Source organism: Synchytrium microbalum (genome assembly GCF_006535985.1).
Source record: "Synchytrium microbalum strain JEL517 chromosome Unknown SmJEL517_scf0073, whole genome shotgun sequence".
NCBI classification, from domain to species: domain Eukaryota; kingdom Fungi; phylum Chytridiomycota; class Chytridiomycetes; order Synchytriales; family Synchytriaceae; genus Synchytrium; species Synchytrium microbalum.
The window spans coordinates 40,749-66,651 of record NW_022158422.1 but is presented as its reverse complement, the minus strand read 5'-3'; the positions used below and the strand labels follow the sequence as shown (position 1 = coordinate 66,651).

The following is a 25,903-nucleotide window of genomic DNA, read 5'->3' as shown; positions in this document are numbered from 1 at the left end:
CCCTACCCCTACCCCTACCCTAGCCCTATGTTTACCCCTATTCCTGCCCCACCCCCGATATACCCTACCCCTGCCCGCTACCCCCATAATAGGGAAGCGCATAAAGGACATCTTTGAAAACATGTACATGTCAATCGTATAATTGTCCTCCACCATCTATCTTCTCTCAGAATGGATGGGCCACAACAGAAAATATGGGGACGTCAAGTCAACAAACGGTATCGGAACAGCCACTACAGTCTGTGGACACTTCGTCACGAGACATCGCTATATTACCATGTGCCTATATCTGTGCATCTGTATTTACAGTTATATCACAGGGTAGAGCTAAATGAATCATGTCATAAGCCAATGCATTATATTGCCCCTCCCTTTGACCTGGTTTGGATAGATTTCGAGTGGGTTTCCTGTCTTGATCGTTTCACGACTCCAGCCATACTCGGAACTTGTCGATGGTGGGAAGGTGTACTTTTCTTGTGGGGTCTTGGAAGTAATCACACGTTTGATTTTGTGCGCATACATCAAGTCAGCCAGAACCGGCTCAGCATTGGTAGCCAGTCCACACGGTAACTTGGATGGAAGTCCTGATGCATGTGGAGATGTAGACGCGATAGGTGGTAATTTTACGGTTGTAGTGTTATTTGGCGTAGGCTACATGAAATGATTGATGTGTAAGAGACTTGTTGTACCGACTGGATTCATTCGATAACACCAGCATTCATAATTTTGTCAGACATTATGACACGGCATTTAGCAAATGCACGTGTTTCCATTGCCATTTTGTCCGTTTGATCAAATCGTTCAATGCTTTCGTGAAACGACGTTTGCAACTTACAGAACGTAAGGTCTCGCGCATGAATCCCCAAGAGCGCTCCCAGTTCTTGGCAGAAGAGAGTTCAAACCTGATCAAAGTGCGCCTGAACGGATGGTATCGTTAGCTGTCTGGAATTACGACGTGTCAAGCAAAAACCACACTTCAACAAAGGTATTACCAAATCGCATCATCAGCAACCACATTCACTTCTCTCGATGAAGCGGCTTTTCCCCCTTGAGGTGCGTCGATGGCCATTGAGGTGGGTGCGTTGTTGTCTGTGGACAGAGAGTGAATTTTTAAAAACTGTCGTTTGATTGGACGCAAACGAGGGTTTTGTGAGGATCTTTCTTGCACGGGAAGCTGGTAACAAAAGAGCCGGTGTTTTGAAGTTTGAAGACCTCTTCTTGTTCAGCGCTTCTTTGCCCCAGACCTGCTGCAAAGCACAAATAACTCTGTCGCTCTTCAGTACTAGGTTTTATATTTTCTACAAGAGGATGAGAGATATAATAATTACGAGACTAGCAGACATCACCATCATCATTACATTGCCGCTTAAGATTACACTAAAGCTACTCGACTTGGATTGTGACTGTGAGTAAGACTTCACCCACGATCCTTGAGACTTTGGAATCGTTATGGTAGCATCTTTGTAAGGATGCCAATCTCCAATGCATTCAGCAGCAGATTGAGGACGGAACCCGCCGTTCAACAGAATCTGCACAGCACCTGGAGCCTGTGCAGCCGACACAGAATATAAATCATCTAAATATGCAACGTTAGCCAACAACATAACATAAGCAAATTTCTCAAACTTACGTTCTAAACTGATATGCCCGTGATCGGCAAGCACCGAGTTTGTAACCCATCGAGTAAAGTTGTTTGGTATCCAGCTTGGTTGATATGCTGCACTGGTCGATTGCCAGTCGTATGGATCATTATCCCACAGTAACGGTTGCATGCCCATCAAGTTCATAACAGCTCTCACTCGGTCATCCACGTCACCAAATGGTGGACGCCAGTACTTTGGCCTGGTACCTATTACTAGTTCTATGGCCCTCAGAGTATATTCGAATTCCATTATGAGTACTTCGTTCGTTTGAGTGGTCATTAGACTATGAGACCAAGTATGTGCACAGATTTGATGTCCTGCAGCGAATTCACGTAATAAGACAGCAGGTCGTTGAGTAACACGGGAGCCAATGACACAGAATGTTGCCCGAACACCAGTGTTGTCTAAATAATCTAACAGAGCAGGTGTATATGGCGATGGTCCATCATCGTAAGTCAGTCCCCAAGCATTCTTGTTGGGACACATCACGACATCGGAGTCTCGTCTGCACTTGTAACAGCCCCTGTAAGGAGGATGAATTTAGATCAAACAGCTATTCGAGACTCATCTCTGGGACACGGCAAGTCTGAATGACACTAGGAGAGCACATAGCTTTCCAAACCAGCAATCTTTGTTATAGCTCTGTTGCCCAACACATACCAGTCGCAAGTTGCCAGACTTGTTGGGCAATTTCCAGTTCCAGTTGTACTATTAAAGACCTTTACGGGTATATTCCTTATAGCATCAGGAATCTAATATAATCATAGTTGAGCTGTGACAATTCAAACATGTGCTATCTTGATGAGCTTACCGATGCTAGATTGTACAATGCTAGTATGCTAGGGTCGACAGCAGGAGGCCTATCTAATGCAGGGAGACCTGCAAATATACCATCAGGATAAGTCACCGTTGTTGGGACAGAGCTCGGTATGGCCTGCGGCCCTTGCAGCTGGGCATGTGTGGTTGCGGCCAGAAGAGTCAGCAAGAGCAAACAGTTGAGCATGTTCCGCATGTAGTGGTAGCTGCACAATGTGGCCACAACTCTCTCCAGTCCTCGAGTGAATGACTACTTACAGCGACCGTTCCGTTTTACAATACGCAAAGTAAAAGCGAAGATGGAAAGAGGGCCTCTCTCTGATTTTTTCAAAACAGGACAAACAGCACACTCTGCGATTGTTGGATGGCATCCATTCGTGTGCATCCTATAGCAAGACTCTTTATATCTGTGGCCTTGATCTGGACTGGATGGCATGTTTTATATCACACTTTCCTCAAAACTAGTACTAGCAGCTACACAACCAATACCCGATCGCCAATTACTTCTTCAGAAGAACGTTACTACGAACTAGCCCCAAAGGCATGTCATCGAATATGTATTTTTCTTCATGGATCGTTCCTTTCAATTCTTTACAACTTCGGAGGAGACAAAATTCCAACATTTGCACTAACAAATATCCTTCGTCTCTCACTAGTCATATTATTATGCTGACTTTGATATATTCACTGTTCTGCGATTCCCAGCCCATTCGCTGCTGCAAAACACGCTAGAACTATTCCCAATCCAGTCAGAATCGTCAACAACACCTCCATTAGACCACGACTGGGAATGGAATAGATTAATTAGGTTGACAAATCTAAAGGACGTGTACGATCTCATACAGCACGGGAACTCATTCGAACGTGAATATTTCAAAATCACTGTGGCTCATCCAGCAATGCTAGAAGAACAACGACTCAACAACCCTCCCAGATATTTGACACGAATAACATGTAATCAAGCCTACTTTTCTGAATATCCATTCATAAGAGATGAGGGTTATCGATGTATGAGAGATTTGAATCGGGGTTACGCTCAAAAGAACTGGCCTCATGACCAGATACTCTATCATATGCCGGCACTCATAGTAGCACTTCATGCAGAAATATCCACGCGAGGATATGTTCGGAAGGGCGTCTATACCGTAATCCCTGATGAAAGTTGTTGGGGATGGCACTCAGGAGAGTGGCCTGCAAACCACATCACACCACCGACATACATAGATACAACTGTCATGGTAGTTACCCAGTATTGGATGGACAACTTCCATCATGTCCTCACAGAATCGTGCTCTCGGTTGGCCTTCCATTACGAATATTTAATTACTCACAAGGATGTCCTGCTACATGTCGCCTCGACTAGAGAAGGGACATTAACACGTAAAATAATGGAATATCTGGGGTTTCCTGCTTCTCGGCTGATATCTGGTCATGTCGTGGCTGCTCGTGTAATTATGCCAGAACCCGCTTTACATTGTGGGGTGGGTGCGACTCGTCAGGTCAGAAAGCTTCATACGATACTCCAATCCAAGTTACCGCAAATCTTCCCGTCCTCTGAGCTGGATGTATCGAGCCATGGTGGATATATATTGGTAGTAAAACGATCCAAGGAACGACGAATGACCAACCATGATGAGCTAATCGTGTCGTTGAAGCATCATTTTCCTACAAGAGAAATTGTCGTCTTCTCGGATAATCCAGTGCCTTTCTTGGAGGAATCGTTTAAAATGTTTTATCTAGCTAGTATAATAATAGCACCTCATGGCGCAGGTCTAGGGAATCTGAACGTGGTCCGAAATGGAACTCTAGTAATTGAAGTGCTGACCAATGACAAGTTTATACACTTTGCATTTGCTCGCCTGGCTCAGCAGAATGACTTGAGATACTTTGGATATTCGCCAGAAGTTGGTCAATCAGAATATAAGGGAACGATCACTGCAAATATTGATCTGATTATACAGACGATACAGCGAGAAGCTGAATGAAAGCTGAAGATTCATGGTGTAGAGTGAGAGGGCTAAATGTTGAAACTTTCTCTATGCTCATCGAGTGTGATGGAAGAAAATGTCATTAATGGTAGATAGTGTAGAATGTATAATAAATCCTGTATAAAAGTAGCTTCTATTTTCAATAATTCCGGTTATTGGGTTGCTTGTACTGACTCACACATTCACTAGTACGTAATGTGCATCGAATAGATTTGACTGCTAAAGTACATAGTGGTTTATTTGCAAGATTTGCGGGTTTACGAGGAGTCTACGCGTGATGGTACGTAGAAATTCCTTTGTTATCGGCGCCTCGAAGGCAATAGCCAGGTCTGTCTTTCATATTCTGCAAAACGCAAGACACACGTCTGCGTCAACTTCACCACATAGACATCAAACCCCCTGACGTTGCTAACAATGAATGGACTTCGGTTCTTCACAAGGCTCTATTCTAATGGACCAGCAAGACGGCCGAATAGGAGAACAAAGCAACCAGCAGAACCGCCGTTTCAACAACAATTTCAACAACAGCCGCAAACTTCATCGCCTGCTTCAACCGCACTACTATATATGGTTGGAGGCTATTTGGCCGTCATCAATGCTGCAAGTTTTGGCCTCTTTTGGTACGACAAGGAGATGGCCAGAGCAAAAAAATGGAGAGTTCCTGAGAAAACATTACAGCTCTCGTGAGTGTCTGATGCTTTGTTGATGATGCTGATGCATGAGCGTGCGATGAATTTAAAGTGCTGTGGGGATACTGTGATGCACTTGAACCAATCTGTGTGGGGACTTTTTTTGAAAAGTGTGTTGGACTAAAATCGTCTCACGATTTTCATTGTCGACTTCACTATAGAGCACTCGCTGGCGGTTGGATCGGAGGCATGTTTGCGATGACGACATTCAAGCACAAGACTGTTAAAACCGAGTTCAGAATGTAAGTTCGGGGGTATCTTGTTTGTTTCAACAGATGCGCTAACGCACGGTTTCTAGACCCTACTTCATCTGCACTGGATTGAACATGATAATGTTAACCGGCCTGGCTTACACGTATCGACGGCATCCAGCTCTACTCAAATACTTGGGCCACTTATGAAGCGCAATACACAGCTTGCCCGAAACACGAAATGTACAAACACGATTGCATCTGAATAGAGGAGTCTCAACTACTACTTCTTACCTTTGGTACTGAAACCTGAGTTTGGTGAAACACAATATTAACCGATGTGCAGCATCAGCATACAAAGTTCTGGCTTTCTGACATCGAGGCTCTGGGGTCTTCGAAATTCAAAATTCAAGGCAATTTACGCGTCAATTATATAGAAGCTACTAGGTACATCACTGCGGTTATTTATCCGTACTACTTGAGTGTCAAATGTTTCAACCAAGAAGGTGTTCTTCCTTAAACGCGCAGATCACAACTGACTGAAGCAGCAAGTTTGCGAGTCTGCAATCTAGAGCGCGGTCCATAGCGCGGTTCTTAAGTTACTAGTGTGTGTAAGTTCGCCTCGGCCCCCCACCGAATCCATTATTCATCAAACAACTTCTACAGAAACACAACAGACAAGAACAGAACACGATGCTGGCTCCTCCATTGAACTTTCCCAAATGGCTAAAAGAGAATGCAGGCTTATTACAACCTCCCGTAAACAACTTCTGTCTTTGGAACGACGATTTCGTTGTAATGGTTGTAGGAGGACCAAATGCCAGAACGGACTACCATATCAATCCAACGGCAGTGAGAGGCTCCTGATGATATATGCCCTACAACGTCTAGTTCTCACTACTTTCAACTTTCTTAGGAATGGTTTTACCAGACCAAAGGCGAGATGTTGCTGAAGATTGTCGACGACGGTGTCTTTCGCGATCTCGCCATCAAGGAAGGCGAAATGTTCCTACTACCAGGTACTTGAATTCTCTACAGTTAGCAATGTGGACCAAACCTAAAACGACCGGGATATGCAACAACGCTGATTCATAGTTTTTGTTTAGCGAACACTCCTCACAACCCTGTACGATTTGCAAATACGATTGGCATAGTCATGGAACAGCGAAGGCCTATTGGAAGCAACGGTGAGCGTCAGATGCGCCACTGGCTTGAAAAGTCGTCAACTGTTAACTTACTTGAAGCTGTGTTCTAGACTCATTGCGATGGTATTGTGAAAAGTGTCGAAAGATCGTCTATCAAGAGTCTTTCTACTGTACGAACCTAGGAGTCCAACTGAAACCTGGTAAATCTTGGTTTGGGTGTTCGAAACTGACTGACGACTAACGAAGCATCTTCTCTAGTTATTGAGAAGTGGGCAAACCAACCAAATTTACGCGAATGCAAGTCTTGTGGCCATCACAATCCGGTCAAAGAAGCTACTGCAAAACTCTGATACTTCTCAATGTGGAATTTTTTATTGTACAGCTTCATCTTCAAAATATTACTGCTTCAAATCAAGAAATTTTAAATGCCATATTCGCATCTAGTAAACGTATGGTACGATTCTATTGGTTGTGTGTCAAGGACAGTTAAAGGGTGTTCTGCGCCACAAACAATCACAATATTTACCTTGATGGAACACGTTGTCTATAAGCCAGCCATTTATCTCCGTACTTTGCCAAACACAGCTTGTCATCATCTCTCTCCCGTGGGATGAACAATGCAATGTAATAGAGCGGCTATAAAAGAAACATTAAAAGAAACTTTAGCTAAGTTTCCAGGGCGAAACAACCAGACGTACATAAAGCCACGGCAGAAGGCCATCGGTGGTTGAAGATGCCGTTAACGACCCTGGAAGAGCCAACGCAACTGCTTGTAAGACTTCTCCAAAGTAGTTTATATGGCGAGCGAAGCCCCAAAACCCGGATGTCAAAATGGTAGTATCGGGGATGGTTTCTTGCGACATCTTCACACCCAGAAATGAATATTCCTTCACCTCAGGATTTACTTTTTTCTCGAATTTTTGTAAGTTCGCCCCACGAGTTATACACCATCCAGAAAAGAAAAGGGCCGTAATCGCAACGACTGAAACAGTCGAAAGATCCTTTGCCGCTAGTTTTGGGTTGGCGTTCGGAGCGAATTTGGCCAGAGGCAAACCTCCGATCGGGTAAAAGAAAGGGTAGCTACAACAGTCAGAGTGTCAGATCGAGATCGAAAAAACTTGTGTCGGCAACTTGCTTACAAGAAAAGACATCCCCATAACAGCTTGAAGCCAATTTTCTCCGCAAAGAGGTCATCTATGAGTCCAGAATTCTGAATACACACGTCCCTGCAACGCCAAAGCCAGTTCCACTGCTTACAAGTGTAGAGGTGAACATTTTCGTGGTACATGTATTCCACAACAAACCATGTGAACAGACTGTATCAAAGATGCAATGTGAGTATAACGACAGGATGGTTTACAGTATCGTCTCAAACACATACCAGGTGTAAACGGTTGATGCTCTGGAGGACACGCCACCATTGGCGGTACGCCCCTTTAGCCACATCGACAGTAGGTTTAGTTGCAGTATGACCGCACCCCAAGTGTACAATAGCATTTTGATGTCGATTCCTGCAATTCGTGGATTGAAGACATGGCCAAGAAAGAAGTCTAAGAGGGCGACCTGAAGGCCTCCGTTGGCTACTGCAGGTTTCATTGCCGGAAAGTTTACGATCTTGCCGTTCCTGTCCGTCATGTCCGTAGTCATGGCACGAGAGTATTTTTGATCTGGTCCAGGACGTGTCTTTCCGTGGAGAAAAGCTATGCAACTCGCCAGAATTCCAAGAAAGGAAGCCGAAGCAGCACACTTTCCGTAGCTATCGTATAAATAGGTAGACGATTTCACACCTTTAAATCCCTGTAAAGTTATAGAATGCGTAAGTACCTCAAACTACATCCAAAGTGTTGCTGTGGATGCAAACACCGGTACCATATATCCATAGAAAGAACAGACGGATACCAGCGTAGCGAGTCCATTAAGTTTGTACATCAACGGCCTGCCATCAAAATCCGTCACGTAACCAGAGGAGGCCTTGACTGGAATGATCTAAATGTCAAGATGTGAATTTTCCACGGCGAATCTAGATAGAATTGTCGATAGATACTTTGTGTAAGATGGCAGTAATCGCCAATATTTCTGATACTTGGATGAAACTCTTTGATAGAGACATGTCTTTCCTTGTTACTGTAAACGTGTCTCGTACCAAGTGCAGGAATTGGAGTTGGATGGGTCCTTTTCACGAAGAGAACCAAGTCAACAGGTCAAATACAGTGTACAGGTCGCTTTTTATAGTTCCTCAGATGTAGCGCACATGTTTACTTTGTCAGCCGTAGGTGCTATTGAGCGTGTTATTGCTGAGTCCATCATATCATTCACTTTCTCCTTTCTCACGGCTTTCACTCAAGGATCAGTAGCTGTTTCGACGGGAACCGCTTCTCTCGCATGTTTGGGACGTAGCGACCACCTATTCTGACGCTGCTCCACTAATTGAATCAACCAGCAAGCTCCTGCACAGATATCAAGGAGGAGAAGGAATGCAGCGCAGTGTGTGTATTCATACGCAACTAAATTATTGCAATCCTTCGTAGTGGATGCTACTAGGTTTCTGTACTCCAAAGTTGCAGGTGGCTTTCAAGAAAGGTTTGGTGTTCAGAAGAGAACGACTGAACGTGCAATTGATACGGAACTCATATCTCCCCCACTTGTGATGCTCCTTCTTTGGATTAAACTCCCCAATTGCTCAAGATCTACGACATTTTGAATTATGAAATGCTCATTCTCACTTGGCTTACTGTGTCAACGGGATGAAGGCCCAATGAAATGTTGATATTCACACCTGTTTCAAGATGGATGTCCTACTTATCTGGTACTAACAGTATGAGATGTTATCTCAGATCGTCGTCAAGTTACTGCAGCAAGTCTGCAATGCTTTGTTTGGGCTGTTCTTTTGCAATGATGCCTTCTGGAAGAAGCCAGTTTCTAGCTAACCATGCTGACTGGCCCTTTCACAGGGCTCATTTGAGCAACATTCCTTCTGGATGAGTCCACCGCGTGGTTAGATGAGGGTAAGCTGGCTTTTCATTTATAAAGTTCCATCACGATTTCACCACAACCGTCCTCATCACATATTGATTATTTATTAGACAATCACGTGGTTGTTCGTGTTCGGCTTTCTTTTAGTTCATCGCAACAGTCCGCCGACGTCTAAGCAAACTCTCCAAAGTAAAATAGCACTACACAGACCAATGTTTGCTTCCAGCTCGACATTGTCTGTGCCCACTCGGCCCTAAAAGATTTGGGTGGACTAGTTATCTTGTAGCTATGGTTCCAGTCTGAGGAGGGTTTGTTTAGACTTTTGACGGTGGTTGGTTGTAGACTGCAAGATAAACAAGAGATGTTAGGATTATCATGAAGGCAAGGCAGGCTCCCTCAAACTAACGATTTTTACTGTAGCTCATCAAGTTTCTCATGCGATAGATAATTCACGCGGCTCTCGTCATGGTGTTTGATTCAAGCGGGGTCTATTCACAATCTGTAAGGTCTTATGGAACTACACAGCTCTTCCAGAAGGCAAAGTCTTATGGCACTACACAGCTCTTCCAGAAGGCATCATTCGCTAACAAATCTCGAAACGAAATACGTCAAGTATTTCCTGCCGTCACTTGCTAATGATCTATAAGAGCAGTTCGTAATGTTAGTACCAAAACAATATGATGGTCCTCTGGAAAACGTAACGTACTATCCACATTTAATAGTAGATTTTGTACTTGTGATGAAAATTCACGATATTGATGTCGCAGATGTTGAGCAAGTGGGGCGTGGAATACAAAGAGGGAGCATCACAAGTAGTGTGACTAGGAGTTCCGTATCGATTGCCGTTAAGTCGACCTCTTCTAAACACCAAAACGCTGTTGAATGGCAACTCAACTTCGCTTGAGACGTCGATGTGTCTGAACAGTGTGCGGAAACCCAACAGATTTCACTAGGAATGATGGTAAAATGTTAGTTACGTATGCTTGCAACCTCTACTCTCATTCCCTCCTCCTCCTTGTCGGCGACCGTGAAGCAGCAGCTGCGTGCATGCGATGCTTTGGAGTTTGACTGCCTTGTTCTTCATTGATCCATTGGTAGAGCAGCGTGATGCAATATACGAGCTACGGCCGAATGCGTAGAAACTTCTGTTCCAGCCAATATTGTCACTGATCTGTTCTCTGTTGAATGTGACTTGACGTATGGTCATGATGGTCTGAAGTTGGTGTTCTAGATTGGAAGCTGGACCACAGGCTAGCTATCTGGTTGGGTCGGAAGCAGATTCGGGTGGAACGACAACCTTCGCAGTCACAAGTGGCTCGCTGAAGTAGCATCATCTGGAAGGGAAAAATCTTTTATTTCCTTTTTTGTCCTCTATAAAGAGCTCGCCAAGTGTCTCCTCTGCAAATGATAAGCAACGTCGTTTTCAAACCTCGATATTGAATCCAACCACTAAAAATTGTTCCAAATCAGATTAGCATCTTGATCGTTGAAGATTCGAGTGAATATCAGAGACTACTTACGGTTTCTATATCATCACGTACGGCATACCGACTATGTGTGAAAGATAGTGTCGTGGAGCTTTGAGACAAATACGTTACGGCAGAGTCCACCAGCAAGTCCTCCTGTGTACTCGTATATAGTTCATCTAGTTGTGGAGCCGACCAGTAGTTCTCTCCTACTGGAGGAAGCTTGGATGCGACACGTTGTACCAATTCTCGATCTGTTTCATCCCTCAATTCTTCCGGCTTGCCAACATCTCCCACAACCAAAGCTCGAAGAGAACGGCACTTTTCTACAAAGTCCAACTTGACACGTTTTACAGGAATGAGATGCTTCACACCTCGTATCTCCATCTCGGCATCAATATCGATTTTGATTTTCAACTCCTTTGGAACTTTGAGCGACTCTTTTATATCCTTGAGTATACTATGTTTTGGTGCAGGTTCTGGCTTGTTTACAACCATTTCGACGTCTTCATCATCAGAGAGAATCTCTGCAAAGCCATCATTCTTAGAGTCAGGTGTACGGCGACGTATATCACGTTTCGCGTAAGTGCTAGTATGAGTCCTATCTATAATAACTGGAGCAGCGACAACAGGACTCTCTCGTGAATGACTTTCACGGCGTCGTTTACTATCAGGAGCACTATCGTTTGGTGGAATATTATGCGGAGGGGCTTTGTTAGGTGACGGTGAGCTTGACGACAACCCACTTATCGTGATTACAACTGGGTAAGCTGATGCTGCACCTCCACCATTTACAGTTTTAATGCCAGATCGGGTGGATCTCGAAGACCTCTCTGGACTTGGCGTTTCCAGTCGTGACTGGCGTTTATCTTCGGATCGTAATATGTGAGGACTGACTAGTCCTTCAATCAATGGATCCTTCAAATCATTCAATTCAGTAGCCATATCAGGATTACGACTTGTGATGGTAAATACATTGTCTAGAGTCATTCCTTCAGCTACAGACACCGTAGCAGGTGCAAGCATCGGAGGTCGTTCGATTCCTTCTTCTACCTCAATCCAACCCCAAGTCTTTTTCTTTCTTCTCTTGGGCCTAACCCATTCGACATGGCATGGGCACATCCACTTTCTACGTATAAATACAAGACCAAGACTAAAATTAGGGGCTGGAGAAGACCTTCCTATCCTTTCATCACCAGACTCTGCGTCTTTTATATGATTGAGAGCACTACCATGGTTTATATCGGGTAGCAAGTCAGCATTACGACGTTTCGGACGTCCTGCATCGACAAATTCACTCCATTCCCAGTCACGCAGAGCATCCTGACCCCAACTGGTCTTTCGCAAATCACGTATAAGGTTGAGATCAATCTTCTCTAGGTTTCGTGGTGGGACGTCAGCTAGTGGTGGATCCAAACAATCATAGTGCCAACACAAGTCACAAAAGTCACATTTTATCATGTTGGATCGGACACAATCATTGATCAACATGGGTTCACCAGAATCATTTGACAGTCGAGTAAACGTAGCGGATCGAGACGACAGAAATTGAGTGCTCGTTAGCTTCATATCTGTTTTACCACATTTATAGCAAGCTTGGCTTTCTGGTTCTATACCATCCTTCTTATCCTTATCTCCGCCCAGCATTCGTTGTCGTTTTTCTTTACGACGCATTTTTCCATCTTCTTCCATGATTTCGCGTTCGGTAGCATCCAGATACGCGCCAGAGTGTGGATGAGTCAGAACCCCCTCGAATATTTCACGAATATGTCGAGGCAGTTCAAAGACCTTTGGATTAGTCTTGTCCATGTCATCAAGCAGAGGTTTCCACATCAAAGAGAAGGTCTCAGTCTCGACAGGTAGAGGTTGAGCCTAACAGAACTTAAAGGTCAGATACTCTCACCCCTGCACCATGACTTCACACCGAATCGCAAGGCAGTGCTAACCTGGCGAGGTCGGCAGACCGCACATTCCCAAGAGCCTTCTGGAGCTTTGACAAAGGGGGGATTCATGCATCCAACATGAAAGACTCTTGGGCACGAATCACAACATACAAGATAACCACCAAGCAGACATGATGAGCAATGATTATCACTGTCACCAGTAGCCTGTTGAATCATTGATAATTAGACGTCGCTCTGTTGCTTTGTGAATGCTACGATATTAAGAGACAGGACAAACTAGACTCACGCGAAGACTCTCCATATCCCCAGCAAACCTGGTAGGCGATGGCGGTTCCAAATTGGCAAGGAAGCTTTTGATGCTGTGACCAGGAATTTCGATAGGTTTTGGGGTAATAAATTTGAGACGGTGTGTTTTTCGTTTTGCGTCCATATCAGAGATACCAGTCCTACTGAACGTTTTCAAATTAAACGAAATTCAAAGATACCAAGAATACAGAATAGTCTCGTAAAACGATCAGGTGTGGAGCCATGGGTGAGAAAATGCTCACCTTTTTTCTTCACCAAGGATCAGTTTCATGTCATCCAAAATGTCATCTGTAGGGTCTGCAGCAACTGCTGGTGGACGAGTTGGCAATGGGTTCTTTATCATATTATGGGGAAGACGGACACCGCCCATTATGGTTGCGTACGATATAGACAAGTTATCAGTCTTGACCTTGGGATCTCTTTTCGGCCTACCAGCTCTTCTTTTCTCTTCATTTCCTGAAGCTGCACCACGACCATCGTCTTCAGTATCATCTGCATCATGCGGCGCATCAGGTCGTTTTCCATGCCGTTTCGACTGTTTATTAGGTTTCAAGTAGTCTGACTCAGGAGTACTTGATGTAGCATAAGATCGGCCATCCTTCAGTCGAGCTCTTTTGGAAGTCTGACTGGCGTCTCCTTTGGGCATACGACGTTTTTTGGTGGGTTGGGATGATACTATGCGAGCATCTGACATCTCACCGTCAGACAGATCGGTCAATTCCGACGAGACTGACGAGAGGGCAGAATCTGAATCAAAGATGGTTGAATCTAGTATCAAAGCATTTAGCAAAAGGGTTTTCTTCATTTAGATTATTTCAAATCAATGTCAAAGAAAGTCTTTACCTTGCATATTGGAGTCCATTTTCAGATCATCTACACTTATGACATCATCTTGATGGTCAAATTTAGCAGGATTCAGTAGAGGAGTTTGTGTACTTCCAATCTCGCTCTCATCTTTCTCCGATGGCGGCCCTCCATCAGAGACAGGGGCAGGAGCTTCATTTTCTGTTGCGTCGAGATGTTCAGCAATGTCATTATCACTATGAGTACTTTCAGCGTCTGGAGGGCCTCCGTCGCTAATATCTGCACCACCGTCCATGTCAGTGACGTTTTCAGCAATCAAGTCGACATCCATATCAAGTGCAGCAGCGTCCACAATGGTTGAGGTTGATGACTTTGGGGTACGATTAATGGCTGCAGGTGATAGTCGGTACTCTTCAATATTACGTACTAGAGGTTGAGAGGGTATACTTTCTAACATGGTTGGATTATTCCTGTCGGGTGATTTCGACTTTGAACGAGTCATCCTGATGTTATCTTCAGATGGTTTCCTGATGGATGTACCATCATCAGATATTGTATGTTCCATCCTAAAAAAAGCAAGCGAGATGTAGCGCCACAAATGACAAATAGAAATGCAGTCCAGTAATTGTATAGGATTTGATGAGGAACAATATGTTTAAACACACTGCTATCAGGAAACCTCATGAATGATGTTTCCAACTGGCATGCAACAGCAAGAAGCGAGTTTACTTTTGTCGTTTGTTGTTTGTCGATAAGGTATCCAAACCTCTTGTTCATTGCTACAGCATCACTAGAATCGAATTACTCACCACGCTAGATAGTATTATTCACCAATTTGCAAGAAAAGAAATCACTAAAATGGAAGAAGAAACAATGTGGTGAGAAAGGTTGCCAGTACACCCAATATCCACCATCAAACCAAAGCACGAGAGTAGTTTCCACGTCATCAAGACATGATCAAAATGTGAAAAATGTGCTCATACAATCTGGTGCATGGATTTGGGCCACGAATCCGATCCGTCCACGACGACAAAAGTTCTTGACATACAGAGCATAAACCACCAGTCCATCCAGTTTTTGACAAATAACCTCTTACCCGTCACGGAAAACTGAAATATCCATATCGATCAACACACTTTCTCGTCCAAAATCACACAAAATCTCACGACACAACTATCGACAAGTTTCACCCATAATAACCCTCCAACAACATCAAATACGAAAGAAAGTATCACTGCGATGACTATCAGCACTTACCTAGGTTCGGTAGGTCCCGGCCGCCATGAATAAGACGCTAGCACTTGATAAAAGGGCGGAAACGCAGTTTTAAATTGACGAACATTGATTGTTAATAACAACATCTAGGAAGATCATCTTGCAGCGTAACCAGGAATTGCAGACGTGTCGGCCTATACGTGTATTGCATTTATGCGAGTAGATACATTCAATGAATATTCATTCGTCATCATCACTTTCTTCATCTTGCGACAATTTACTGAGGACTCTACGAGCATAATCACCGACACTACGAGCATTTGCTGCATCTAGCGTCTTCAAATACCCCTGTAACACGTTCTCTCCTTGTGACAGCTGAAAGAGGTGCAACAGACACCTCTCTGCTGCAAGCTTCACAAATATAATACGGTCTCTCACACAAACCATGACCGGCGGAACCAACACAGACAGATTACCCAATATAGACTTTGAGTGTTGCTTTTTGGCCAACTTTTTGAGAACCACAAGGGATTCTCGTCGGACTTCATTTTCTTTTCCAGCAGCGGTTAATATACTAGCGAGAATTGGCACTAACTCATCGCCCTCTGTACTGCCATGACTTCCATCTCTTGTCAGAAACCTACCAGTGGCCTTTACAGCGGATTCTCCAATGAGTAGCTTGTCGCTACCTAATCCTTCTATCAGTGCGCGCTGACATTGGGCTTGGAGCTATGTTTGAAAGGGTTTGTTTGGTTAGACGCGGTCTGATTTCCTGATGGAACGACAAAGTGAAACCAAGATGAAGCGTTGATCTCACCGATAGGCTATCAATCAGGGAAGGGCATTCGTCCAGTATAGATTTCCAAGATAACACTACTCCATGTAGAGCTGGGCTACTGCCGAGAATACCAATAATGTTGAGGGCTTCGGCTGGGGTAGCATATTCACAAAAGCAACCCAAACATCTGGAAGCCTTCACTCTCACATTGTCTAGACAAACAGTCACTTAGCAAACGAAATTGTCAACTGGAGCAAGATTCATACCACCCACCATCCGTTGATTCAGATAGAATGGCTTCCATCAATAAATTCTGCAGGCCAGACTTGCTACTTTCATTTATTTCCCTTCCTGCTCGTAAATTCTTCACCAATCCATACATTGCCTGCCACATGGCTTCCTTTACACCACGATCTTCAGCAGCACGTATGCCTTGTGTTAGTTCGACAACTAGTGGGTCTAATCGAGGCTGTTGTGGTATAAGCAGTGACAGATTGTTTGCAGCTCTATCGCGAGCAATGTTGGAGCCTGGTTCAGACAAGGCCTTGATAAAGGTTCTTTGGAGTTGAGGTAAAAATGGCTTCAAATGCAATGGCACTTTCTTTAAAAGCAGCCTAAACAGTAATATTAGTACAAATGAGAACATTGTTATACAGACCTGAAAAAAGGTGAAATCATACCCCAATGTATAAAGAATGGCGGACTTGACACCAGATGGGACCCGATCTCCAACCACTCGAATCAATGGACCAGTCATCTGAGTGACGAATGGCTTTAGTGCTTCAGGTGTCGATCTTGTAACTACATCACCAAGACCGAGTGCGGATTGTTCTCGAATGTCAGCACTTCCATAAGACAGGCCTTGCAAAAATATGGACAAGATGCCAGATACGCCTTTTGTACTAGCAAAGCCTTTTACTATTTCACCTTCATCAAGATTACTACATGCCATGGAGATGGCTCTTCGAACTGGTGATACATATCTATCAAGATCATCCTTTCTAATTCTTTTGAGTAATGCATCAAGAGCAGCGGTAGCATTCTCAACCATATCTTCGTCAGTCATTAGTTCAATGAGTCTTTCAATCCAATCATTTAAGTCATCGTTCAAGTCAGCTTCCGTCTCAGCAAAGAATACTACAAGAGCCTTGCACGTTGCTTGTCGGCGACTAGCAGATCCTTCTCGAAGACCTTCAATCAGTATGGTCATTATCGTTGGGAGATCGTCAGTGGTGATCTTCAAAAGCAGAATTTTGAGGGTGTTCTCCGCCTTAGTTTTATAAAAGAACCGTATTGAGTACTGCTTGTTTTGATGCTGACGTAGACACACTTCTTACTCACCTCAGCTGCACCCTCATCTTCATCTTCAACAGCATCCAACAACACTGATACGATAGAACCAAGTCGACGATTCAGAGCAGATCCTGCTACCGTTATCAATGTGCCTAATGCTCTGGCGTTGAACGACGTTATGGGCCTTGCCATCAAAGTCGGGGCCAAAACGGGGAACACAACATTGGACCTGACAGCCATTATCTCTTTGAGTGCCTCCAATGCATATGTGTTTCCACCTCCAGACTATTTGACATGTTGATTTTAAAAAATGACGGGTGTTGTCGGCAAATGACGGCAGAAGGCCTTAAATTTTGCAATACCTTCAAATCGTTGAGCAAACTAGGCAGTACTTCGTCAATAGCTCTAGCGCCCAAAATCTGATGCAAAGAATCAAATGCTTGTGCGGCTGCCTCTCGCACTTCTGATTCCTCATCCACCAACGCTTTACGTATAGGACCAATAATATGCGTAGCAAATTCTCCCCCTTGTGTTTTGCTGAGCGCAGCCATGATTTCAGTCATACCGATGCAGACACCTAATTTTGAGCAGAGGTCAGTTGCCGCCAAAGTCTGGTAAATCCATTCAGTCGCTCACCTTGACGAGTTGCTGGATCAGCATCAGTAATACCAGATTCGAGGATGGGTATTATCTGGGCGAGAACCGTTTCACCCATCTTCTGAACTAAATCTCCTAATGTTCTTGCAGCGACTCCACGCCTTTCAGTAGACGAGCTCGAGAAACAGTTGATGAGTATCGACATCATTACAGGGAATATTTCTTTCAATGTACGAGGGGTATTGACCACAATAGACTTCCAGACATGGAGTGAAGCTTGACGGACGATGGCGATGTTATCGGCTCTAATAATATATATAGAAGACATGACGGTTTGGTATCTGTGGATACCAAGGGCCTCAACCAGCGACGATTTCGTAATGGTATCGCTCTCATCAGCTGCATCTTCATCATCTTCTTCATCACTATCGGTGTTAGTGTTACCACCTCCAACCTTATATAACAAGTCTCCCATAAGTTGTATAGACGACTGTCGGATACGCCAGTTGTTATCAAAGAGACCACGTTCGAGCTCAGGCAGAAGCAAGTCAATGGCAGACTTAGCGTAACCACGAATGACCATTTGACCGGAACGTAAAGCGGCATCCCTTACAGGTTCAGCGTCATCGGCCAATCCTTTGAGTAATGCTGGAATCATAGAACCGAGGTATGGACGGAACTTTTCACCGAAGGTAAGAGGTAAATATATAAAGAGGAGCATGAAGCCCTCACGCACATATGGTCGTGGCGAGGATATGTTGAGTTGAATTTCGGGTAGCATGGCTTCCATTCTCTCTATTCCAATACCGGCAAGCACTTCTGATAGGCCTTGCGCTGCACCAGATCTGTCCACTGCAGAAGTATCACTTTTTAGAGTTTGCAATAGTTCTGATACGAGACCTGGGAAGACGTCTTCCGATAATTTTTGTACCATACTACCAAGAGCATGAGCAGCGATAGATCGAGCCTCAGGTACTGGATCTACAAGGACCTCCTTCAAGCCTGGCATCAATACTGGTAGATATGGCGTCAAATCTTTTTGTTCAGTCAGGGAGGCAATATTGCCCATAATTTGTGCAGCTTTTTTGCGAACGTCAGTTGACCGTTCTTTCAAACCTCTCCGTAATATGGGAATGACTAGAGCTAGAGATGGTGCATCGATATAGTGGACAAACGTGGTCTCGAGTAAGGCAGTGAGAGCTGTCAGGGTCTTGTTATTTGGATCAACCATTCCTTGAAGAATAGTAGGTACCAAGGCTTGAATCTCTGGATTCTTTATAACCGATCCAAAATGAGTTAAGGCCATTTTTGCCGTTTCCTAAGGACAAAGGAAGTATTTGTTATGGATAATTCCTCTCTTGACAGCATTAACTTTACTGCAAAGACACTATTTTCATCACGCTGATTCCAAAGGCACCCATCCAAAGACAACTTACTTGAACTTTGGAATGAGTATCGCTGAGCACTTCGACCAAACGCGGAATTATAGTTGGTAGACTCAGACTGAGTTGCTTTGGTGCCAAAAAGGCCATGGATCCCAATAACTCTATGCTACCACATTTTGCCCGCCATTGTCTATCAGCCAGACCATTCAAGAGACTTGGTAATACCAATTTGACGGCGTGGGCGGATAGTTTCGACATGATGGCTCGAGAAGCGTCTTCGGTCGCAGCTCGTACATCCTGTGACGAGTCTCCGAAGCAGACAAGTAGTAGTGGAAGTATCTGTACTATAAAGGGTTCGAATAGACGGCCTAATGTCAACGACAATGTCTCGATTGCAAATAGAGCTCCTTCTCGACGTTCCATGCGTTTCTTATCTTCAACTGCCTCCTTCAATGATTGCATTATTCCAAACTCTTTGAGAGCCGAAATACCACGACCTTTCACTACACCAGACAGTCCATAGGCGGCTCCACGACGTTCTGCATATTTCGGACTCTCAAACATTTGCTTCAATAAGGAGTCTGCTAAATCTTTAGAATTGCCTGGAATGACTTTTACAAGAGCTGGCAAGCACTCAGCTACTGCTGATTGAACAATCTCTGATGGCGTCTTCAAAGTCTCAATCAATTTAGATACTACAGTCGGAATGGTCGGATCAGACGAATCCAGATGTTGTGACAGAGTGCCAAGCAGAATAACGACGGCCTCTCGCATTCGATCATGTTCCTCCGACTGTCCAGCGGGGCGAGAGAGAAATTCATCACATATAGACAATAAGGGCTTTACACTTTCTTTACCAGGGCCCTTGACTGCCTCTACACCAGCTTGCAACATGGTTTTACGGACTATGTCGGACCGGTCACCAAGAGCTTGTGACGATATCAAAAATGCAAAGAATTCCAGTAATGTTGATTGATTTAGCGTTGGAGCGACAGCTTGCAGGGCCAATGCAACACCAAATCTAGCTTCCCATTGGTCTGGGCGGTTCAAAGTATGTGGAATTACCATGCCATAGTCGTCAAATTCTGGCGGTAATATCTCGACCTGGTTGTGTGGAGGGGTTTGAATGGGATATTGAAGAAGACACAGTGACTCTTCATAAAAGATGGAGGTGTTTTGAATGTGTTTACCTTTTCAGCGTAGGTCTTGTAAAGATATTCCAGCGCCGAAGTCAATGACTCTGTATGCACGTCCAATGCAGACCTCAGACCAAGACCTGCAGCGACTCGAATGGCTGATGTCGAATGCACTGAAAAGAAGTTCGAACCAGATTAGATTCCATGCCTGTGTCGAGCCGACAGTAAGCGAAGAAACAACGCAAGTGAGTCTCTCACCTGTAAGATCTAAAATATGAGTAATGACTGATTCTTTTACAGTATCTTCACCATTCCATTCTTCCCACAATGACTGAGCTTCTTGTACGACTGCTTCAGCAGCTGTATCATGCTTCAACGTCCAGACTCGAGCATCAAAATCGTCCTCTAGCAACGCTGGGACCTCAACATATGTCAAGGCTGCCAAACAAGCTTCCCGGACAGCGGCCTCTTCCGACACCAGCCCTTCTACTAATTCTTTGACGACACCGACGTCATCGCGAAAGCCACGACTATGAGGGGATTTCCCATTTACAGGACTAGAGGTTTCGAGCTCGTCTTCTTTAGCAGCTGCCATGGATTCTCCGACAGCAGCACACATGGTTAAGAGACCTTCTCGGCCTCTCTTGTGGACTCGTGGATATTTGGTCAAGAGATGAATTACACATTTTACCATCTCACCTCGCGGAACATGTTCCAGCGTAGTAAGACTTGCATGGGTAAGGAGGATATCTGCACATGTCATTATTGTATCGTTGATTTGCTTGTCACGGAGCGTCGGAATTCGACCACGTTGCATGATGACAGTCTCCAACAACGTGAATACATATATGAACTCTAAAGGCTCGAATCGATCAATCTTTTTTAGCATCGTCATCATATGCGATAGTGCTGAAGCATACTCTGTCTGACACCACTTTATGGGAATACCATTCGGTCCTTCTTTTACATTTAAAGTTCGTAAAACGACGGCTGCGACCACGGACGGTATAAGAGGATGGAGATCTAGTGTTTCTGCCAAGCGGAAGTAAGCATTGACGACTTCTGCTTTCGACACAGGAGCTCGGTCTCCATCTGAAGAATATGACAAGATACTATCTAGAATGGGAGACAACCACAGTTCGAGTTGCTCGAATGCATCGCCTCCTAATGGGCCACTAACGGCCTCAATGACTGCTCCTAGTAGTATAACAGCCTTTTTGATACTATTTACATCTAGTTGGACACGTTGTCGAATTTCAGCTTCTTTTTCAAGTTGCTGAGCGCGTTCCGACGACTTTTTTGAATCCACAGACTTTGCAGTCTTTGGTGGCGGCTTCTTGCCTTTAGCTTCCATGAGCTGTCTCTCTAGTTCCCACGATCTACTCGACGAGGCTTTGGGAGTCGTTGGTGCGTTGCTAGTAAATTCGGCATGTAGTTGGTCGGGCGGTGCTTGGTATATATCATAGTCGTTCTGACCAACTTTGATGGCAAGGCTGGATCTTATATAAGGGATTATTAGCGGGAATATGGTGGTAGGTGCGATCTGACTGGCCAGAACTATTGCGGGAATCTAACAGAGGACCAAATCAATTACTTTTTCACGACTTTGAAACGAAGCAAACGACTACGTGACATACTGACGGGATAATCGGCAAACTCAACCACGATGACACAAGCTCAGGGCCATGGGCTTCGACGACTTTCATGGCATCCAACCCAGCTTTTACTGTCAACCTCACCCAAGCATCTGTTCCATTCACATTCGTAATTACAGGATGACACAATAAAACCAGCAGATCTGCCAATTCCTTCTCCAGCTGCTGAGCTGTTGGCGCCTGTACATCCTTATTAGTAACACTATGAGTTTGGAATGGTGCTTCCAAGGCTCTAAATATCAGAGATCCTAACTCATTACCACAAAATGCTGGTTTGTCGTTCCAAGCACTGATTTCTTCAGATTGGTTACTGCCAGTTAGTAACTCATGAGCACCAGTTCCAATCAAGTGTAGGATGCGAATTTGCATCTCCACACTATTTTTGCACAAATCTGATACTTTTTGCGTTGTGGCATTTCGGATGCGGAATAGTGGAGTAGATACGAGACAAAATACCAAAGCATTTGACAGGTTAGTCATCAATGCTGAATCATCACTATTATAATGAGACTGGCATAACTCGATGACACAATTTACAAATGGCATTTGGGTGTCAAGTTTCAAGTATAATCTCGAGTCCAAAGCAAACTTGGCTTTGGTAAGCCATGACAGACCATTCTCTTTGTCGACTTGCAACAGCCAGCTCAATGCTAAAAACCCTTCCACGAGAGTGAAAACCTCCTTCTTTGACGAGTCTAATATGCCGATTCCTACAGCCGACACCTTTTCCAAAGTTTTACATGCATCTTCCTTGATTAGTTTGACGCTACTATCGCCCAAGAATACATGAGCCGTTCGACTGGCCAGGCAAGATTCCAGACATGTCAAATATCCTTGTCTATTTACAGCTTTGTCTGAACCCATGCCAAACAAGATGGCTTGGAGCAGTTCTTTAGTAGCTGCCACGTTATCAATAATAAAGCTGATGTGCGACATTCGGCTACTTAGTATGGTAGAGACGACGGCTTCATTCGTCTCCTTGCTGGCTAGACTCGTCAAGTGTTGCACCACTCGAATCGATGTTTCTGTTGACAGCGGTAACGATGATAAAGCTACGACAATGGCTTGACGGTGATCTGGATTGGGAACTTTGGAATTCAGGGCCTTAATCATCACGTCCGCGACTACATGTAGAGAGTCGGTACTCTTCTTGGTCAAGATTGATATGAAATCCACTGCAGCAGTTTGTACATCGTCATTACTCGACTGCAAATGTTCTATTCGTTCACATGGTTTAGTGTTCCTTGAGAGAATAACGCGCTGACAACTGGGCTAATGACAAACTTACTAACGAGGGATTCCGCAAACTTGATATACCATTGACTGGCATTTATAGGAACATGGCGAAACACATGGGTATAGACTAGAAAAGTTATATTTAGCTTTGGTGTGTTGAAGGAGTTGTTTGTGCAAATCTTGCGTCAGTCCAACTGAACAAGAATTACTATAGGCTACCTTTCAATACGACTTCCGGAGAACGAAGTAAAAGCTTCTCAGCTGACGCCATAAGTTCTGCATCAATCATCTCGGCGGTGATGTGTTTGTGGAAGAAGACACTAAACGATTCCTACAGGTTTTCGATTAAGAGCTTAGCAAGTCGCATTTGGGTAACAATAAAGTTTCTGAAGTATACGGTGTGGCCGTACCAAGTATGCATCAGGGATTGCGGACTTTGTTGTGTTGACTGCCTTTGCAAACGTCTTGAGAAGGTCGTCCTATGCGTATTGAGTACAAAGTGAGAAACATTGAAATTAATTCGCTGACAAGGGGTCGAATGCTATGATCGCATCCTTACAGCTAAAGATTTGTCCATGACAGGTGTGGCTCGCATACAGGGATCTAAAAGCAAGCAATATTTCCAAGAATCTGCAGTCATATTTGTGCAAACGAATTCGATGATAGGCTGGATTCGTTGAGGATTTTGTCGAAGCAGGTATCTGAAAGCACGAGTGGCAGCTAGAGTGAATTTTTTGGCAGGTTGGTCAACCAAAGATTGCCACAAGTTTACTTGTTGACTGAGCAAAATCTTTGTGGCAGTCGTTAGAGAGTACGATATTGGGGTTTGGGCCATCAACTTTGTTGCAAAAGCACTATATGCGAATAAAATACTGGGGGCCCAGAGCCTATACAATGGGATGTAATGAGTGGTGCTTAGTGACTGGCAAACCAGCAAAGAAGGAGGCATACAGCGAGGAGGATTTGAGTTCACGTTCTAGCATGCGAGTAATAGCCATGAGGAGGACAGGATCACCAGCTTGATCGGTTTTACTGAAGCGGTTTGCCGACATGAGCGTAATAACGAGCTGCCAGACAGCATTCCTTGACTCCTTGTCAGAGTACCTTGGAAGAGAAGCAAAGACAGCTTCAAGTAGAGCTTGTAGATGCAAAGATTCTGGTTCTAAATGATGCGTTTTAATTAAGTTTTAGGGCTGCGACAAGTTCGAGTATTTTTTGTGCAAGTAAAGCCAGTGCATCATACCATCTTGTTTGATTTTTGCCACAGATTGGGACCATATATTTATTCTTTCACGTGGTTTTGATATGGACACAGCAGGATATAACCTCTTTTCAATGAATTCCGTCCAAGGCAACGCCAGTTCTTCCTCCTGCTGCCTTGCCAGGTTTTGCTCAAAGAACAAGTCATCATCCTCGTCCTGTTCCTCGAGGCCGAGAGCTGCTTGCTTGGCAGGCTGCTGCCGGCGTGACATTTCAACTGGATTTATATCGACCTCTAGATCCTTCCTGAGAAAAAATGAGTGTTTAAAAATATCAACTCGACGAGCAACGAGCGTTGACCGACTCTAAAGAATCTAGTGGGCTAATAGGGAGCCATGCAAAGTGCTTGTTGAACTGATTGCTATGTTACGTTTCTATTTACTAGAGGTGCAGAACAAATAATTAAAATCCTACAGGGTAAAGGTTGCAGTCAACCAGAAATTTACAGCCCATATCGCAACCGCATCTGGTGACTCTTCAACAACAATTTAAACCTTCTGAGCATTCCTTCTGTCTTTTTGTCAAAGATACAAGATCAAATTCGCATCCAATCCTCCAATCATCTCCAACTCAATTCATCAACAAGAAAATCTTGCGATTCAACACATTTATTGGTTGTTGCTTAGCACCTCACAATCTCGCCAACATGGGCAATCGTCAAAGTGCATCGTTACCTTCGCCTTCACCATCACCTTTGCCTTCAACTGCTTATATTGCCTCACCTACAACCACCACAGTCACAGCAATATCTTCCACTGCCGCCACAATGTCTCAACCGTCTTCGGCATTGGTATCTGAACTATCGGCCGGTGTTAGCAGCTCGAGTTCATTTCCTATGATTGCTATCGCTGCCATTGTTGCCATCTGCTGTGGCTTGCTAGTGGCTATATTGTTATGCACCTTCACTCGTCGTAGAATGAGACAAAATACTAGTCAGCCGCCAAACATCAACGACGCTACAACAATCGCCACTGAGACCAAGGCCTCAAAGCTGTCTTTCCTGACATTTTCGAGACCCCCAGTAGGACCAGTCAAACAAACTCAGGCAACAATCCTTGATAAAATCAGCGTAGAAGGTGGAATAGTAGAATCTTGGCTTGAAAAGCCTCTGCCTGCCGCTGGATTACCTGCCAGAGCGTTTCCTGCTGGCCAAAGACCTACCAGAAGGGCGCATTCGCCATATAAATCCGAAGAACAGGATGAATTGGAACTTTCTCCTGGTGATTTTATCATCGTCAGGTCAGATTCATTGATTTCGAGCTTTCGTGTCTTGAATACTGATTTTAATGCTTTCTTCAGTGAGGACTTTTCCGATGGATGGAGCCGTGGGAGATCTTTGAGGACTGGACAGACTGGCGTTTTTCCGACGTCTTGGGCTGCTTAATAGTGACGTGGCGCTCTAGTATAGTCTAAATAGTGTATC

At 44.3% G+C, this 25,903-nt stretch overlaps 8 protein-coding genes across 8 annotated transcripts; 3 read left to right on the top strand and 5 right to left on the bottom strand.

Annotated features, from left to right (window-relative positions):
- Nucleotides 1-336: 336 nt before the first annotated feature.
- SmJEL517_g06067 (uncharacterized protein) lies at nt 337-1,069 on the bottom strand (the record flags this gene model as incomplete). Its single annotated transcript, XM_031171993.1, has 3 exons — nt 337-651; nt 836-902; nt 993-1,069. 3 exons carry the CDS (start codon nt 1,067-1,069, stop codon nt 337-339), a joined length of 459 nt encoding a protein of 152 aa, XP_031022045.1.
- A 229-nt stretch (nt 1,070-1,298) lies between these two features.
- SmJEL517_g06066 (uncharacterized protein) lies at nt 1,299-2,646 on the bottom strand (the record flags this gene model as incomplete). Its single annotated transcript, XM_031171992.1, has 4 exons — nt 1,299-1,576; nt 1,631-2,166; nt 2,304-2,395; nt 2,455-2,646. The coding sequence occupies 4 exons, from the start codon at nt 2,644-2,646 to the stop codon at nt 1,299-1,301; spliced, it is 1,098 nt and encodes a 365-aa protein (XP_031022046.1).
- Nucleotides 2,647-3,358: 712 nt separating this feature from the next.
- SmJEL517_g06065 (uncharacterized protein) lies at nt 3,359-4,444 on the top strand (the record flags this gene model as incomplete). Its single annotated transcript, XM_031171991.1, has 1 exon — nt 3,359-4,444. The coding sequence occupies one exon, from the start codon at nt 3,359-3,361 to the stop codon at nt 4,442-4,444; it is 1,086 nt and encodes a 361-aa protein (XP_031022047.1).
- A 417-nt stretch (nt 4,445-4,861) lies between these two features.
- SmJEL517_g06064 (uncharacterized protein) lies at nt 4,862-5,537 on the top strand (the record flags this gene model as incomplete). The annotated part of the gene is made up of 3 exons (XM_031171990.1): nt 4,862-5,130; nt 5,298-5,378; nt 5,435-5,537. The coding sequence occupies 3 exons, from the start codon at nt 4,862-4,864 to the stop codon at nt 5,535-5,537; spliced, it is 453 nt and encodes a 150-aa protein (XP_031022048.1).
- A 483-nt stretch (nt 5,538-6,020) lies between these two features.
- BNA1 (3-hydroxyanthranilate 3,4-dioxygenase) lies at nt 6,021-6,822 on the top strand (the record flags this gene model as incomplete). Its single annotated transcript, XM_031171989.1, has 5 exons — nt 6,021-6,179; nt 6,244-6,346; nt 6,434-6,514; nt 6,583-6,672; nt 6,731-6,822. The coding sequence occupies 5 exons, from the start codon at nt 6,021-6,023 to the stop codon at nt 6,820-6,822; spliced, it is 525 nt and encodes a 174-aa protein (XP_031022049.1).
- A 172-nt stretch (nt 6,823-6,994) lies between these two features.
- SmJEL517_g06062 (uncharacterized protein) lies at nt 6,995-8,582 on the bottom strand (the record flags this gene model as incomplete). The annotated part of the gene is made up of 7 exons (XM_031171988.1): nt 6,995-7,108; nt 7,171-7,552; nt 7,612-7,666; nt 7,730-7,788; nt 7,854-8,269; nt 8,342-8,458; nt 8,517-8,582. 7 exons carry the CDS (start codon nt 8,580-8,582, stop codon nt 6,995-6,997), a joined length of 1,209 nt encoding a protein of 402 aa, XP_031022050.1.
- A 2,234-nt stretch (nt 8,583-10,816) lies between these two features.
- On the bottom strand, nt 10,817-14,490 carry SmJEL517_g06061 (uncharacterized protein; the record flags this gene model as incomplete). Its single annotated transcript, XM_031171987.1, has 6 exons — nt 10,817-10,894; nt 10,966-12,783; nt 12,858-13,019; nt 13,102-13,261; nt 13,364-13,889; nt 13,965-14,490. The coding sequence occupies 6 exons, from the start codon at nt 14,488-14,490 to the stop codon at nt 10,817-10,819; spliced, it is 3,270 nt and encodes a 1,089-aa protein (XP_031022051.1).
- An 890-nt stretch (nt 14,491-15,380) lies between these two features.
- Nucleotides 15,381-24,692, bottom strand: SmJEL517_g06060 (uncharacterized protein; the record flags this gene model as incomplete). The annotated part of the gene is made up of 17 exons (XM_031171986.1): nt 15,381-15,869; nt 15,958-16,130; nt 16,192-16,532; nt 16,599-17,188; nt 17,260-17,496; nt 17,574-17,788; nt 17,848-19,126; nt 19,245-20,297; nt 20,384-20,502; nt 20,588-21,899; nt 21,967-23,201; nt 23,273-23,347; nt 23,440-23,551; nt 23,631-23,699; nt 23,780-24,107; nt 24,172-24,382; nt 24,464-24,692. 17 exons carry the CDS (start codon nt 24,690-24,692, stop codon nt 15,381-15,383), a joined length of 8,067 nt encoding a protein of 2,688 aa, XP_031022052.1.
- Between the last annotated feature and the right edge of the window lie 1,211 nt (nt 24,693-25,903).